Source organism: Centrocercus urophasianus, unplaced genomic scaffold, assembly GCF_019232065.1.
Source record: "Centrocercus urophasianus isolate 14NV4802_14NV808 unplaced genomic scaffold, USGS_Curo_1.0 seq_316, whole genome shotgun sequence".
Taxonomy (NCBI): Eukaryota; Metazoa; Chordata; class Aves; order Galliformes; family Phasianidae; genus Centrocercus; species Centrocercus urophasianus.
In genome coordinates this window covers 19,495-35,245 of record NW_024884885.1, presented here as the reverse complement: position 1 = coordinate 35,245, position 15,751 = coordinate 19,495, and the positions used below count along the sequence as shown (strand labels likewise).

The following is a 15,751-nucleotide window of genomic DNA, read 5'->3' as shown; positions in this document are numbered from 1 at the left end:
GGCGGGCCGTTGCTACGGGAGCGGCAGAGTGACGTGCGGGGCGGAAGCGGCGCCGGGTGCCATGGGGGGCTCCAGCAGCCTGCTGTCCCGGGAGGCGCTGGGGGAGTACCAGGTCTGTGGGATGGGCTGTTGGGGCGCTCGGGGGGAAAGATCACCGGGTGGGGGGGCGAAGGATGGGAAATCTGCGGTCCCGTATCTGGGGAACCTCCCGGCTCTGTGAGAACCGGGGAACGGGGGCAGTCCGGGGCTGCGGCGGGGACAGGGACGGAGCCTCTTCTTTCGGGGCCCCCGCGCTGACCGCGCTCTCCCCGCAGGAGCTGACGTTCCTGAACAAGCAGGAGATCCTGCTGTAAGTGCCGGGGCCGGGGCTCTGCGGGAGGGGGGCTCAGCCCTGGGCATTCTCCCCGCGCCGCGGGCGCTGCTCACCCTGGGAACTGCTCTCCGTGGGGGGTGGGCGGGCAGCGCGGAGCTGGGCCGCGCCGTTTTCGTGACCCCGGGGTGCGAAGTGCGCGGGTGCGGCCTCGCCGGGCGGGGCGCGCGGCTCCGGGTCCGAGAGAGCGGCTCCGGCTGCGCGACGGCACCGCTCCTGGACGGGGCGGGCAGCGGCTCCGGCCCCGCGAGGTGCCGCCTGGGGGCCGCGCTGCTCCGCCCCGGGGCTGCCCCGCGTGCTCCCGCACAGAGCGGCCCCTGTCGTCGCTTTCTCAAGTGCCTACAAGAGGTTCAGTGAGCTGCTGCCGAAGGAGCAGAGGGAGAACGCCTGCTCTGTGCGCGTTCCCAAGAGCCAGATCCTGACGCTGCCGGAGCTGCGGGTACGGTACCTGGAGCGGGCCGGGTGGGCAGGCTCACCCACTGAGCGCTCTCGGTGCTGGGAGCGCGCCGTGCTCGTCGTGTGGCACCGTGGATTGCTTCCTCGGCCCTGTGCAGAGCAGCCCTACGGCCCCGCTGTGTGGTGGCACGGCTGCGCCGGTCGGGATGGGCTGAGATGAGAGCGGAGCTCTGCTCCACGTGGTTCAGTGCCAGCCCTGTCCTGAGCCTTCCCCGCCTTGGCAGGCAAACCCCTTCCAGCACCGGATCTGCCGTGTGTTCTCCACGTCAGCAGATGGGGACGACAGCCTGTCCTTTGAAGACTTCCTCGACATGCTGAGCGCCTTCAGTGATGCTGCCACCTCAGATATCAAATCCCACTACGCCTTCCGCATCTTTGGTAACCCTGGGTGTGAGCGTGGTGTCCTGGGATCCCACCCACTGGCCGGGGACAGTTGGCAAGGGCTGGCAGCTCCTTTAGCGTGCCCGCGGGGCAGCTTTGGGGACACCTTCTGTACTTGGAGCTGCTATGCCCATGAGTTGTTCCAGCCCCCTCTCAGCACAGGTGCTTTGTGACTTGAGTCACAGGGACCCCACAGAAACATAACTTTCTTCTGCCCAAAGACTTTAACGATGACGGGGTCCTGGACAGAAAGGATTTGGAGGAGCTGGTGAACTGCCTGACAGGGCAAGGCGAGGAGGCACGGCTGAGTAGCACTGAGATGGAGCAGCTCATCTGTAACGTAAGGACCTGAGCTGGGCAGGGAGCACTGCATGGTCCCAGCCCCGGAGAGCTCGGTGCTCACTGCCTGTCCTGCAGGTCCTGGAGGAGTCTGACATTGACAAGGATGGCACCATCAACCTCTCTGAGTTCCAGCATGTCATCTCCCGCTCCCCAGACTTTGTCAGGTATGTGGCTTCCAGCAGTACAAGGGGTCCCAGGAGTCAGCCCGCCCTGCTGCTGTGCTGGCTTTGGGACAGCACTTATCAGAGCAGCAAGGCAAGGCCACCCTTAGAAGTTCCTTTAGGAACTTCCTCCTGCGTGTTCTCATCTACGCAAGAGCACAGCACATGCACAGAGCTGGTTGCTCACAAACCACTTCTCGTGCAGCAAGGAGGTGCTGAACATGTCTTATCTCTTACAGCTCCTTCAAGATTGTCCTGTGAGGGCCCTGCGGCTCTCCTGCAGATCTGCTTCTCCAGCTGCTGCAGCTCTTTATCTCAGATGTTCCCTCTTCTGAGGAGAGCAGCTCAGGCCCTGCTCCTCCCCAGCCTGGCAGTGCTGCACCATGCTGCAGGGCAGGACTCTGCTCCCCCAGTGCCTGGTGGGCTTGATTACAGGTGTCCAGACGCCCCATGAGGATCCACCACGGGCAGCAGCTTGGCTGTCCCAGCAGCACATTTTTACCCCACACAAGCACAGCTCTGTGGTTGATGGGGCAGGCACAGAAGGTGCCACAGTGCATCGAGCACAGCCCCTCTCACCGCCCCCAGCGCCATATGTGCCTTCTGCTGCTCTTCCATGGGGCCTTTCTGCACCCTGGGGAGCAGTCTCTCCAAGCAATAACCCAATTGCACTTTGGATGTGCCATCCCGGCAGTGCTTCCCCTTTGCTGCCCCGGGGCACAGGGGCTGCACTCCTCGCTTCTGCACCAATAAACTCAGGGTCTGTTCTCGTTTTCCAGTTCTTTCCTGTCTGCCTTAGGCTCATGCTCAGCCAGCGCTCTGCCTGGTGCACGCAGGGCCTGGCCCCTTCCTTTGTACGCTGGAGAGGACAAATAAAGGGCTCTGGTTTCACCCCCAACCTGGTCCTGCTGCCAGTGGCCTTTGTCTTGCGTCAGGGGAGGGAGGAGCGGGGTGTGAGTGCTGCAGGACCACTGCCAAGATGGTGCTGGGGATGTGGCCCCCTGCCAGCCCCAAGCAGCTCCTGGGAACAGCGGTCCCAGTTCAGCAGGGGGCAGGTCCTAGTCCTGCTGGAGAACAAGCTCGGTGCAGGATCCCTCCCTCCTTGGGAGAACCAGAGGCCGTTCCCAGAGCGCTTAGCAGGCGCTGCACAAAGAGCTCTGCTCTCTAGCAGGAGGCACAAAGGGAAATCCAGGGCAAGCAAGCAGTACCTTTGCTGTGCCGCGCAAGGGCCCTTTGTGTCTGTTCATCCAGCGGGCTCGGTGCTGGCTGGCTGCCATCTGGGAACAGCTCTGTTCAGGGAGCCCTCAGCATTCCCTAGCAGCACCATGCTGAGACGGCTGCAGGGTCTGGTGCTGCCGGATCCCCGGTGCTGCTGGATCCGCAGCCCCAGCTTGCTGCCGTTTCTCACGTCCTGGCTGCTTGCTCCCAGCGATGCGGGCCCTTCCAGCTCGCCGCCCCGCAGCGATGATGCTATCTGCCTGCCACAGCCTGCGGGCCGTGTCTGCTGGCACGGCACCAGCCGATGCCTCCGGTGGCTTTTTTGATGTCCCAGAACAGGCTGGGCAGGAAGTGGGGAACACTGTCCTGGCGGGAGTGAGCCAGTGCGGGTCCCAAGGAAGCCTGCCCCAGCATGCTGGCGTGGTGTGGAGCTCACTGCTTCCCAGGCAGCAGGCAGATAAGAAGCACAGTGCCTTGCTCTAGAGCTGCTTCCCCACATCGTGCAAGCGGGGCCTCAAAATAGCAAAGCACTGCTGTAGCCCTGCAGCACCCTACAGCGGGGTCCCGGGGATCCTGTTCTGGAGCTGTATGCTGGCACAGCCTCACGCAGCAGCCCCACGCACCATCGTGCCTGCCCCACACACAGCCGTGGAGCCAATGCGATGGGCCTGGCTCCGGGAAGAGGCCCCAGTTCCACACCTGTAGCCACAGCAGCACACACGTGTACAAAGGAAACACCTGGACTTTAGATAAAAACCACAGACGTTTCTGCACACGCACATCGGGGACACGAGATACGCAGCACGGTGCTCCGTCCCGGCACAGGGCGAGCACCACTGTCTGCTCCCTCCCCAGGACACAATTCACATTTTCAACGTATTAAAAACGAACCAAGCACAGACACACACCACATCCACGTGGCCACCACGCACCAGCACCGCCCGGCCGCACACGAGGCTCCGGGCCCCCAGCAGGATGTCACAGTGAGTCGGGGCTCGAGGGGGCTGCGGCCGCCCCCAGCCCTCTGCATAGACGGGGCTGTGCCTGCGCGGGGATGGGAGAAGTCCGACCACCCCTGCAAGGCGTGCGGTACCCTCTGCCGGCCCCATCCCGAGGCGGTGCCCAAGACCCCCCCCCCCACCAGGGTGGGCGGCGCGACGGGGCCGGGCTCCAGGCATGCACACACAGACGAACACCGATCCCAGCCGGCGAGGCTCAGCAGAGCAGAGGTGGTGCGCGAAGGCTGTCCGTCCCCTCACACCACCGAGTCCTGGATCTCGGAGCCCAGGCGCACGCGGGGTCTTTGGCAGGCGGGGGACACCTCCACAAAGCTGTCCCGCACGTGGAGGGGCCGCTTCTCCGACTCGGAGAAGGCACGCGTAGCGCCCGGCGGCTCGTGCACGGGGGTGCTGACGATGTAGTTGTCCTGCAGCGCCTGGTAGCCCTTGTGCTCGGGCGCCGTGTTGGGCAGGCTGCTGCCGTTCAGGGGCAGGCTCTCCACCGGCTTCCGGGGCGTCTTCTGGTGCCGGCTGGCGTCCCCGGGCTCCACCAGCGCCTTCACGCCGTCGCAGTGGCGGTGCAGGAGGAAGAGGATCAGCACGAGCACGGCGGCGGCGAACAGCCCGCACATCACCAGGAACTCGGTCCAGTAGGTCTTGCCGTCCAGCCGCGCCGCGATGCTGCCCGCGGCCGAAGTGCTCCGCGAGGTGCTGACGGTTTCCGGCGCGGTGAAGCCCCTCCTGCCGGGCTCCTGCACAGCCACGCAGTAGCTGGCCATCAGCTTGCGGAAGCCCTCCTCCAGCGACCAGCACTCGTATGTGCCCGCACGCTCCGGGCTGCCCACCAGGATGAGGGCCCCCTCGGGCAGCACCAGGTAGGAGGCATTGACCGGGGTCCCGTTGTGCAGCCAGCGCCGCGACGCCAGGTTGGAGAGCAGCCGGCACGGCAGCGGCTGCACCGCATTGGGCGGCAGCTGGATCCGCTGGCACGGGCTGCCCGAGGCTGCGGGAGAGAAGCAGGGATGTCAGCCAGGCTGTGGGACCTGGCGCTGTGGGCGCTAGGGGGGACAAGCAGGATCTCACCTGGAGGCAGGAGGACGCGGGGCCGGGGCTGGGACACGTTGGTTGGTTGGCAGAGCCGCTCTGTCTCGGCACCTTCGATGTCCTGCACCCACAGCCTGAGGCAGAGAGAGGGATCAGGGGTCTGGGGGCTGCGGGGGGAGTGCAGCTCTGAGGAAGACGGAGCACTGGTGGGGTGCAGCACTTACTGGGGATGCGCCGGGGGGTGCGGGGTGGTGCTGCGGCAGGCGCCGTGGCTCCAGGCACAGAAGGGATCCCGTGCCAGCACGCACTCACCGCAGCTGCGGTACAGGCTGCAGTTGGAGAAGGGCACCTGAGCCACCGCCGTGTAGGAGGCTGCATAGACCAGGCCCTGTGGGGAGGAGGCACAGCGGTGTCAGTCACACCACCAGCACCTGCAGTGGGAACGGACCCCACGTGCCTGAATCCCCTGCCCTGGGCTTGGAGTTGCAATTTCCAGCACGGTGCAGGTCTGGCAAGATGGGAAGACAACCCTCAACCCACCAGCAGGTTCATACCCCTTCCACCCCCCCTGCCCCAGCCCCCCCCCCCCCCCGTGCTCGGCTCCTGCCTGTTCGTGGTCCAGCAGCAACTGCAGGACGGGCTGGCCAGTGGGGAAGAGGCGGATCTCCTCGATGATGTGCACCCGGTGGTTCACACGCACCGCCTTGTGCAAGCGGCCATCGTCTGCAAACACAGCGACTGTGCTGAGCAGGGCTGGGGGCGCACAGCACCCACCCCCCCGTGCCGCCCAGCCCCCGGGCTGCACCCACCCGTGCCCAGGAAGAGGACGTCGTAGGTGCCGCGCAGCCCCTGCACGCGGTGCACGCCGATCTGCTGGTAGCGCAGGCGGCTCTGCAGCAGCAGCGGCTGGCTGCGCACCGGGCTGTCCATCAAGAAGTGATCTTTGACAAAGTTCAGCACGCGGTCCGGCATCTGCAGGGACGAGTTGATCTTCAGGTGCCGCGTGTGGCTGGTGATGCACTGTGGAGAGAGCGGGGGTTGGCCGGGGCCGCGGGCAGCCGTGCTCCCAGGAGCCGGGCAGGATGAGGCCGCCCCGTCCCGCTCCCACACCAGCACCCCGAGGCGCGCACCGTGCCTGGCCGCGGTTCTGGTACCGGGCTGGTGTCGGTGTACCACTGCTGCGTCTCACGGTTCACCTCCTTGTAGAGCCCACCAAAGGCCTTCTGCACGCTGCGCATGGGGAAGGCGCACACCGCCGAGCTGCCCAGGCCGCCCTTGTTCCTGGCAGGGAGCAGCACACGGCAGGGTCAAGCACTGCGGCTTCGAGAACCCGAGTGTGGCCAAGACCCCCCGCGCCGCCCCAGGCGCCCCACACTGCTGCTCCGGCCCTGCGCTCACCATTGCGACGTGAAGACCCCGTAGAAGAGCGTTTCCCTCCAGCGCTGCTCCCCGGGCGTGAGCACAAAGACGTCCTGCAGCACGTTGAAGGGGAAGCCATCCTCGGGGTGCGAGCAGAGCAGCTGCGCCTTCAGGAATGTCGTCCACCGCCGCTGCAGGACCCGCTCCCCACCCTGGTCCCCCTGTGTGGGCACTGAGGATCAGGGCATGGGCAACGGTAGTGCAGCCGCCTCACGGAGGGAGCCCCCGAGATGCCCCCCATGTCGGTGAATAGTGGAGGGCTCTGCAACTCATGCTGCTGCACCAGGATCACAGACAGAGCAGCTCAGTTTTGGGGAGGCGCAGGCGTTCCCAGGAGAAGGGAAATGCGGTGCAGGAGGAGGACAGGTCTGTGTGTCCTCCAGCAAAGGGGCAGAGTTGGTGAGGAAAGGCGCTGCAGAGCTGGAAGTGCCCTAGAAGGGTCTCCTGCAGGTTCCTTCCCAGAGTGTCTGGGAACCAGCAGAGATACACACGCAGGGCAGCCCCATGTCCTCGCCACGCTCTAGGGGTGCATTCCTCCCACCCCACGTCCCCACTGCCTTGCACCCACCTTGCACACGCGTGCGATGCGCGACACAATGGTGTTCTCAAAGTAGTCAAACTCCTTGCCGGTCTCGCTGAAGAAAAAGTAGACCTTGTCATCATCGCCGTCGGGGTTGCCGGCGGGCAGGCTCTCCTGCAGGAAGGCTGAGCCCACGAACACCGGGTCTGGGAGAACAGCACACTCAGCATCGCTCACCTCCATCCCAGTGCCTCCCGCAGCCCGCCGGCCCGGCTCTTACCCTGCAGCCAGCTGAGGGAGTTCTCTGTCTTCAGGGAAATGCGGCTCTCCTGGCTGCGGTAGATGGTGGGCTCGTTGCCCTGGAAGTTGCTGACAGTCCCAGCGTACAGCTCCCCATCTGCCAAACAGGGGCTGTGCTGGGACCCGGCCCGGCCCCGCAGCCCCACTCCTCATGGGGGCTGCGTGTGGGATCACAGCCCCGCTGTTCAGGCGGAGCTGCAGGCGCGTGCCTTACCGACCATGACGGCGGTGGAGCGGTACTCGGGGTCGAAGGGGCAACGTCCCTTCCCGTCCTCCAGCAGCACCCTTCCCAACCCGTCCCGCTCCAGGGAGAAGTGCTGCACGTTCTGTGAGGGAAAGGGGCTGTGAGCTGCAGGCTGCAGCGCCCCCCACTCCCACACCACCTCCCCCCTCAGCTCACAATGTAGGCGCAGGTGGGGCTGAAGGCACAGGTCCCGCACGTGTAGAGGTGGGTGCTGTTCAGCTGCAGCAGCATCTTGATGTAGTTGTGACAGTCCCTCTGCAGGGGAGAGAGACACGGCTCAGCCACCCTGCACACGGGCACCGGCACTGCCCAGCCCAGGCAGCACATCCCAGGCACCAGGGCTCACCTGGGGGTCCTTGCCCTTGAACACGCACTGCCTCTTCTTCTCCTCATCTGCACCCCAAGGCAGCTGCAGAGAAGGGATGGTCATCGAGAGCCCAATCACCACCTACCCCCCAGCACCGCTCTACGGTCCCAATATCAGTGGCTCCACTTGACCCCACTCGAGACAGATCCCAGCACTGGGTCTGAGCACCCGATGCCCGCACAGATGGTGCAGCTCCCTCTGCGCTGCCCTGACCGGCTGCAGAACGCACCAGGACCCCACGCCAGAGCTGGGCTCAGTGTCCCCAGCCCCCTCCGTGGACTCGTGGTGTTGGCAGCACGCACGTGGGCTCACCCTGTGGGCCAGCACGCTGTGCTGGAAGTGGCTGGTGTTGACAGCAAAGAGCACCTCACGTGCACCCAGGTACAGCGTGCCGCCATCCGGGCTCAGCAGCAGCGCTGTGTAGTTGGAGACGCCGGGCACCTCGAAGCGCTGCACCACACGCTCAGCTGAGTCTGCAGGGGGACAGCGAGGGATCAGCACCACGCAGCACCCGGGGCACGAGCACCAGGTTGGCGCTGCGCCGTCTGGGAAACACAGAAGGAAGCAGATGCTGCACAAGGACCCGATCTCCAGCCCTGGCCGCCAGTGTGGGCCGGGCTGCCGCACCTCAGAACCGCCACAAACCACGCACGGCCATAATAATGCCCGAGGGCAGAGTCTGAACTGCCACGGCATCCCCGGCCCCTGGGGACAGCCCGGGGGCTCACAGCCCCACTCCTCAGCCCTGGGGTCCCTTCCCACAGAGCTGGGGGCAGAGCTCCCTGGCCATGCCCCAGCAGCTCCCCGCACCAGGCTGCTGCAGTGGCTGCCAGCCAGGGCAGGCAGAGCCGTCCCGTGTGGGTGGCCCAGTCCCGGAAGCCCTTCCTCTCAGCCAGCAGCCCTCTGAATCAGAGCACCCAGCTGTGTCAGCGGGACACGTCGGGCTTACTCACGCTGCCAACTCCCTCACCCCTGACCCACAGCTCACTGGGAAGCCCCGACCTGCCCGAAGCCCTGCCCAGTGTCAGCTGCCATGAGCTGTGCCCGGTGCCAGCAGTACTGCTGGGGCAGGACCCTCCCTGATCCTCTCCCTGCTTCCTGCTGTCACTGCGAGGAGTGCAGCAGTGATGCTGTCACGGCCCCACAGGGACACGGCACTCCCAGTCCAGTCCCCCACTGGCACCAGCCCTGCTGTGCCTGCAAGCTCTCTGGGCACCCCAGAAGGCACGGCTGTGCGGCCTTCCCCAGCCCTCGCAGTATGGGCACAATCTAGGACACTTGGCTCAGTGCCTGTCCTAAGCCATCGCCTCCCTTGCAGTAGTAGAGAGGAACAGGGACGCCCTTGGGGGGGCTGCATCCCTCCGAGGGGTCCCATGCCCTGGCACAGGGTGATGCCACTCACAGTGGACGCAGCGCAAAAGGGCAGCGGGGCCCCTGCACCCCACAGAGCTCACCCAGCCCAGGAGCTCTAAAGCCTGTGCTGGCTGCCAGGGGGACCTGTTAGGACAAGACCTGCTTCTTCCAGACAAACCTGCTGGAGGCACATCCCGCCACTCAAGGGGAGCAGCTCGCCTGCTCCTCCCCCTGCCAACAGAGAGCCCCACGCAGGAGCCACTGCTGGGTGCACACCGGCCAGCCTGCACCCCCCCCCCATTCCTTTGGTGAGGGTGCATCCACATCGGGACACCGAGGTTCTCTCTGTAGCTTTGAGCCCAGGCTGCAGCTGCTCAAGCACCAGCTGCAGGAGGGCAGAGCTGGGCCAGAACTGGTTTGTGCAGGCACAGTGTGGCACGGTGCTGAGCTGGGCTGTCCCGCTGCCTCCCATGGCTCCCATCCATCCCACCCCACTGAGCAGATCTCACATCTGCTGGTGCCACCGAGGCTGTGGCTGGCGGTCCCAGGAGCACGTGGCAAGGCCACGGCCACGTCAAAGAACCGCAGCACACGAAGCCAGGGAGTGTTGCTGTGCCAGAGCCATCCTGACCCAAAGCCACCGCACCCTCTCAGCTGTCCCCAGCCAGGAGGCAGCACAGGACAGACGCTGCTCGCAGCAGCAGCTGGATTTGGCCACCTCCTGGAGCAAAGCGATCCTCACCACTTGTGGGCCGCCCACACCACAGCTGCAGCGCCAGGCAGGGCAGCCGGCCCCACCAGCGTCCCGATGCTGACCCCCGATGTCACTGCAGGCACTCGGCCACAGGCAGCAGCCAGGAACGGCCCTGCAGGGTGAGGGGGCTCTGCCTGCCAGGACCCCGCTTATCCAGGGCCGTCCATCTCTGGTACCAGCACAGAGCAGGATCAGCAGGACCCAGAGCCCCAAGGCCGGGTGTAGCAAGAGCCCGTGCAGAGCGCCGGCACGTGTGGTTGTGGGGGTCCCGCAGGCAGCAACCCTGCTGCTGCAGTGCAACCGGAGCACGTGGGCAGTCCCCCGCGGCCGGCTTGCCCTCTCCCACGCCCTCACAGCCCCGCACACAGGGACACAAACACCGCCCCGGCTGCTGCTCCCCGCTACCGGCACCCACGGAGCAGCGAGCCCCAGCTTGCCGGGCCGGCTGGGAGTGTTGTGCAGGCTCAGAGCCCCGCGGGCTGTCACAAGGCGTTTCCACGCCGGAGCGGCGGGGCCAGCTCCATCCCACGGTCCAGGGAGGCCAACCCGCACCCCGTACCCCGCACCCCGATCCAGCGGGCGAGGGCAGCCCGCAACCCCAGGGTCTGCGGTACCGCGGGACGCGCGGGGCAGCGCCCGCCGTCGGGGCTCCCCGCCCCCCCGAGGGGACCATCGGGCGCGGGGGGTCGGGCGGCCCCAAGCCCACCCCTCCTCATGGCGGACACTCACCATAGGGCAGACTGACCCGCGGCACGGGCTCCTGCGCCGCCGAGAGCAGCAGCGCCGCCAGCACCGAGTGCGCCAGGACGGGCAGCGCCGGCCGCGGCACCATGGCGAGCCGAGCCGAGCCGGGCCGGGCCTCCGCGGCGTCCCGCGAAGCCGCCCCGGGCACAGCAGACCTGCGGGGAGAGAAGGGGCTCAGCGGCGCGCTCGGCGCGCTCGGCACGGCGCGGCTCCGCCCCCGGCCCGGCACCGCCCCGCCCCGACCCGGGGGCTCCCGGCCCGCCACGCGCGGCCACCGGCACGGGGCGACGGGCGAACCGAGCGCGGGCGCCTTCCGCAGAGCCCGCACTCCCACCCCGGCGGGACCCGAACCGGGGAGAGAGAGCAGGCGGAGCCCCGCCCGCGGCACCCGGTGCCGTGAGCTTTCCCCAGGCGGGCCCCGCTCCCACCGAGCAGCTGGCCGCAGCCGGGAGGGCACGGCCGTCCCGCGCACCGGCAGCCCCCACGCCGGGGTCGCCCCCGCGCGGCTCTTCCAGCAGCAGCGCGTCCCGGGGCCGCTGGCGGAGCGGGGCCGTGCGGGGAGCGCCGCTGCTCCCGAGCCCCTCAGTGCGTTTGCACCGTCTGCGCCGCCCCGCGAGTTGCGGCCGCGGGGCTCCGCTCGGCCCGGCGCTCGCTGCTGTGCCCGGAGAACCACAGCATCCCTGGAGCGGCCGTGCCGGCCCGTCCCACGGTTAAAGCTTGCGAGCAGCGGTGTCCGCCGCGGCACCAGCCGGCAGCGCCGGACACCGTTCCGCCTCCCCACCGGTCCGTCCCCGGGGGGACTGGCACGGCCCCGGCTGGGTGCTGGCGTGCGGGGTACGGTCGAGCCGTACCGCAGAGCCGCTTCCAGCCCCGAGCCGTGCGGGCCTATGCCAGAATGAGGGGCTCTTGCCGAAGCACATGCAGACCCCCGGAGAACCGCCGCGCTCGTCCAGCGGTTGCCATAGCAATCGGTTATTAATGACAGCTGCTCGTTTTGCCATGGCAACGAGGGGAAAGGGGAAAGGGTCTCCTCGGCAGCTCTCCTGGGGCCGGGCTCGCCGCCCCCTCCCGTGCTCGGGGTTCATCTCCCCGCTGCTCGCTCGGCCGCCTCGGCCCCGCACCCCTGGGCCACCGCCACCCCCAGCGGGACCGTGGGCGAACCTTCCCCGGACCGTGTCCCGCGCCGTCCCTGCTCCCCGCTCACCCGCACTGCCCGCTGTGGGGCCGTACCTGGCGCCCAGGGCCGGGGCAGCGTCGCTCCGCGTCCCGGCTCTCCTCCCGCTCCCGCCGCTTCGCCGTCCCTTCCTGGGCCCGGCCGGCTCCACCCCGCCGCCTTATCAGCACCCTTTGCCCGGGAAGTGCCACCGACGGGACGCGTTCTGCGTCACGGAGCCGGGCAGCGTCACGCCGCGTGGGGTACGAGCACTGCCGCTGCCCCCGCAGCGCCGTCCCACGGCACCGTGGGGGTCCCCGCGGGGCTCCGCGGACCCGGGCATCGCCCACGTGTGGCCGCCGCAGCGCGGTGTCCGGAGCCCCGGGACGACGGCCCGCAACAGCGCGAGCCCTGCGGGAAGGGTGGGCCGGGGGACAAAGGGGCAGGGAGCCCCGGGAGGGCAGCGAGCGGAGCAGGAGCGAGCCCGGAGCCTGCGCCTTTAAGCGCTGCTGGAACGGCCCCGCGGCCCGCTGCTGGCAGCCCGACCTGTTTACACCGAGCTCCCATTTATCTCCTCCGCCTGCCCACGCAGCGTGCCAGCACGGGGGGCACCCGCGGCTCCGCGCCCCCCGCTCGGGCGTGTGCGTGCGTGCCTGCCCGCCCTGCCTGTACACGGCCCTGTTAGCCCGGCACCGGCCGCAGCGGTGGAGACGGGGCAACAGCTCGGGGTGCGGGACTGGGCAGAGCCAAACCCGCGGCCCGGGGTCAGCTGCGGGGGGGGGAAGCGGTGTTCGCACCGAGTTCCCACGCTGAAGCCCTCCGCTCCCTCGGAAGCCAACGCGAGGCCGCGCCGCGCTGCTGTTCCCTGCGTGTTCCGGCCCTGCTCGGCAGCCGGCTTGCTGCGGGCACGGTGCGGGCGCATCGCCAGCTCGGATGCAGCCCACGTGCGGCCCTTCGTCCCGCCCCGCGTCCCCGGGAATGTCGCGCGCACCCCCGGCTCGGCTCCCCCTGGAGATGCCAGACAGCCTGGAGCCGCCCCGCGGGACCCCGCGCCGCCCCCTCGGCTGTGCGTGCGGAGCGGGAGCGCGCATCACGCACACCTGCAGCCGTGCCGAGCGGTGCGGATGCGCGCACAGATCCTCCCGGCTCAGCTGCTCTGCTGGCGGCCCCAAGCGTGCATTCCATGAAACGGGGCTTCCTCAGGCCCGCAGCCGCGGCCGCGCGGAATGGGTTGGTGGCAGCACGCCGGCCCTCTCTGCTCTGCTGCGCCCGGATGGCAGCAGAGAGAGGCCCCGCTTGGAACCAGCGCCCACCCGGCAGCGCGTGTGGCCTGGGAACCGGAGCACCGTACACCCCTCAGGGGGCGGGGGCTCCGAGCTGCATGCAGGGTGCGGGAAGGAGGGGGTCCCGGTGCAGGGATGCGTGACCCCTCCCTGGCCACCCTTGGCCCTGCAGAGCCCAAACCAGCGCTGCTCTCCTCGGCCCCCCGCAGGCACAGCAGCGCCTTTCATTGGATGCTGCCTGCAGGAAGAGGGGCTCCTGGAATCCAAGAGCAGACACGGCACTGCGGGAGCAGACGTCGGAGGCACTGAGACCCCACAACCTGCGTGGCCCCAACTGTCCCCCACCACTTTGAAGCCCCGTGGTTGCTGTGGCACCGAACGCCATCAGTGTGGTGTCTGCACACGCAGGGTGTGCACAGCATGCAGACGTCCTGCTCTGCACACATTCACACAGGTGGGACACGACGCACACGTACGTCCCACGTGTGACAGAGCACACGGAGCTCCTCACAGCCGCCCCAGACGCGGCCATAACGCTGTGTGTGCACTTCCTGGGGCAGGCAGTGTGCAGAACGCAGCCCCACACGCATGTAAACACACGCACGGCGCTCACGGGAGGCACACGCCCCACACTGCAAACACCTGGAAGCGCCCCAATGAGTGCAGCCCCACGCTGCTGCGGGCAGCCGTCCCCACACGCGGCCCCAGTGCCCCTCACCACGCGCTGTGTGCACGCACACCCTGCACGCACTGCACACGCCCTTGCACACACGCAGGCCCTCTGCCACCCCCACGGCTCTTGCAAGCTCTGTGCAGCCGCTGCCGCTGTGCACACGCATCTGCGGGGATCCCCATCCGAGCGCACCCCCCGTTACACACCTCCCGTGCACGAACACACACGCGTCCCCCCCAGCCCTCACACAGGCGCTGCACGGCAGCACATGAGCGCCCGCCCAGCAGCGTGCACACACACACACATACACACACACACGCACACACACACACGCATCCCCCCGCACACCTCCCTTGCACACACACACACGCATCCCGCACGCCGCTTACCGGCTCGGGGCGCGGATCCCGCCTGCAGCGCGGGGCGGCTCCGGGGCTCCCCGCCCGCGGGGGGCGCGGAGAGGTGCGGGGCGGTGCGGGGCGGCTCCGTCTGCTCCGCCCGCCGCCTGCAACAAAGGGCCGCCCCGCCCGGCCCCTCCCCGCGGCTCAACACCGCCGGCAGCGCCGCCGCCGTCCGCCCGGCTCGGGTTCGGGGAGAGGAGGCGGACCTGGGGGGCTGTGCGGGACAGGGGGGGTCCCGGTGCGGCGGTGCCGTCGGCCCAGGACGGTGCTGCTCCCCGCGCAGCGCTGCGTGAGAGCCGCGGGGAATGGGGAGCGGTTCTGTGTGTGCTTCCAGGGAGGAGCTGCTCTCGGGCAGCCCCAGAGGCAGAGGTGTTGGCGATGTATGGCGGGTGCACGGACGACGGGGATGTGCTTGGGGCTGCGGGCATTGCCGTGAGGTCCTGGCGCTGCTGCGTGGCTGCGGGCCTTTGGGGCAGCGTGTGGCTGTTGGTGTCTGCCCAGAGCCACGCGCAGCCTGAGGCTGCTGGCCAAGCGCTGCCGGTGAGCAGGGCTGCTGGAGTCTCCGAGTCTTAGTGGGTGCTTGGGGTGGCCCAACATGGGGGTCCTGGGTGCTGAGCCCCCACAGCCCCTGAGCAGAGTTGCGGCAACAGCACAGCCCTGATGGAGCCAAGCACCACATGCAGCCCGCCAGCTTCAGCCCCACACTTCCAGGGGGCTCCTCATCCTTGCCATTCCATTCGCATTTTCAGCTGTGCCTCGTCCCGGAGCGCTGCCATCTGCCTGCTGCGCCACCAAGCCCTGGCAGCCCGGCTGCTGTGCCGCTGTCACAATGTTCCTGGAGCTGCTGTGCTGCCCTGCGTGGCCCCGGCTGCTCCTGGACTGTGGGTGGCTCTCAGGTTTTGGTGCAGCGGGGTGTGCTGTGGGGCTGTTGTGGGGGCTGTGGAGGGGCACAGATGACACACGCCTCCACCAGCCCCGTTATTCCTTGCTGGGGCCCTCAAACCACAGCTGTCAGACTCCCCTGGCACACATTGCTCTCCAAGCAGCGCTGGAGTGTGGCCCCCGCCCTCGGCAGCCCACGCTGACCCTGCTGGGGCCACCCAGCTGTGGAGAGCTGCTCCAGCCAACTATGCTCTCCTTTGTTGGGAGGCCGTCCTTCCTGGGACGGTGCCACATGGCCGCTCCCCAGCGGGGCCGCGCTGCCCTGACCTCGTCCCTGCCACGAGGTCACTGACCGCAGGGCGGCGGGGGGGGCAGCGCTGCGGCCGTGGGGCGGCCCCCAGATCCTTCCCACGACGCCAACACCCTGCCATGGGGCAGCCCCACGGTGCCGGCCACGTGGCTGTGCGCAGCTGAGCTGCAGTGGGTATGTTGGGGTCCCGAGTCCCCCACGCTGCACTGGAGCCGTGGCCCCCTCAGCTGGCAGCCCGCCGTCCGCAGCTCTGGTTAATGTTAAAGCCAGCGGACGTCACTGTGCCCGGCCCTGCCTCTCCCCCCCCACTCCCCCGCCTCCTCCCTGCCGCCCCTCTGCTCGGGGCCGCCTGTTGTTCAGCTCCGCTTCCCAAAGTGG

General features: G+C 68.2%; 2 protein-coding genes across 3 annotated transcripts; one reads left to right on the top strand and one right to left on the bottom strand.

The window, feature by feature from the left end:
* The first annotated feature begins 8 nt into the window (after positions 1–8).
* CIB1 (calcium and integrin binding 1) lies at positions 9–2,608 on the top strand. 2 transcript variants are annotated; one of them, XM_042829629.1, is made up of 7 exons: positions 9–112; positions 315–349; positions 707–809; positions 1,051–1,204; positions 1,429–1,547; positions 1,625–1,713; positions 1,950–2,608. In XM_042829629.1, exons 1-7 carry the CDS (start codon positions 62–64, stop codon positions 1,969–1,971), a joined length of 573 nt encoding a protein of 190 aa, XP_042685563.1. In that variant the 5' UTR covers positions 9–61; the 3' UTR covers positions 1,972–2,608. The 2 variants fall into 2 exon arrangements, with proteins under 2 accessions (XP_042685563.1, XP_042685561.1); XM_042829627.1 differs by having other exon boundaries at positions 1,051–1,216.
* Positions 2,609–3,652: 1,044 nt separating this feature from the next.
* On the bottom strand, positions 3,653–11,767 carry SEMA4B (semaphorin 4B). The gene is given in 19 exon segments (XM_042829612.1): positions 3,653–4,929; positions 5,010–5,104; positions 5,195–5,358; positions 5,578–5,693; positions 5,780–5,990; positions 6,101–6,251; positions 6,369–6,550; positions 6,958–7,115; positions 7,190–7,306; positions 7,424–7,535; positions 7,610–7,708; positions 7,800–7,862; positions 8,133–8,293; positions 10,657–10,764; positions 10,767–10,844; positions 10,951–11,074; positions 11,076–11,248; positions 11,251–11,422; positions 11,424–11,767. Coding segments are annotated over 19 exon segments (3,363 nt in total). The 5' UTR covers positions 11,757–11,767; the 3' UTR covers positions 3,653–4,183.
* Between the last annotated feature and the right edge of the window lie 3,984 nt (positions 11,768–15,751).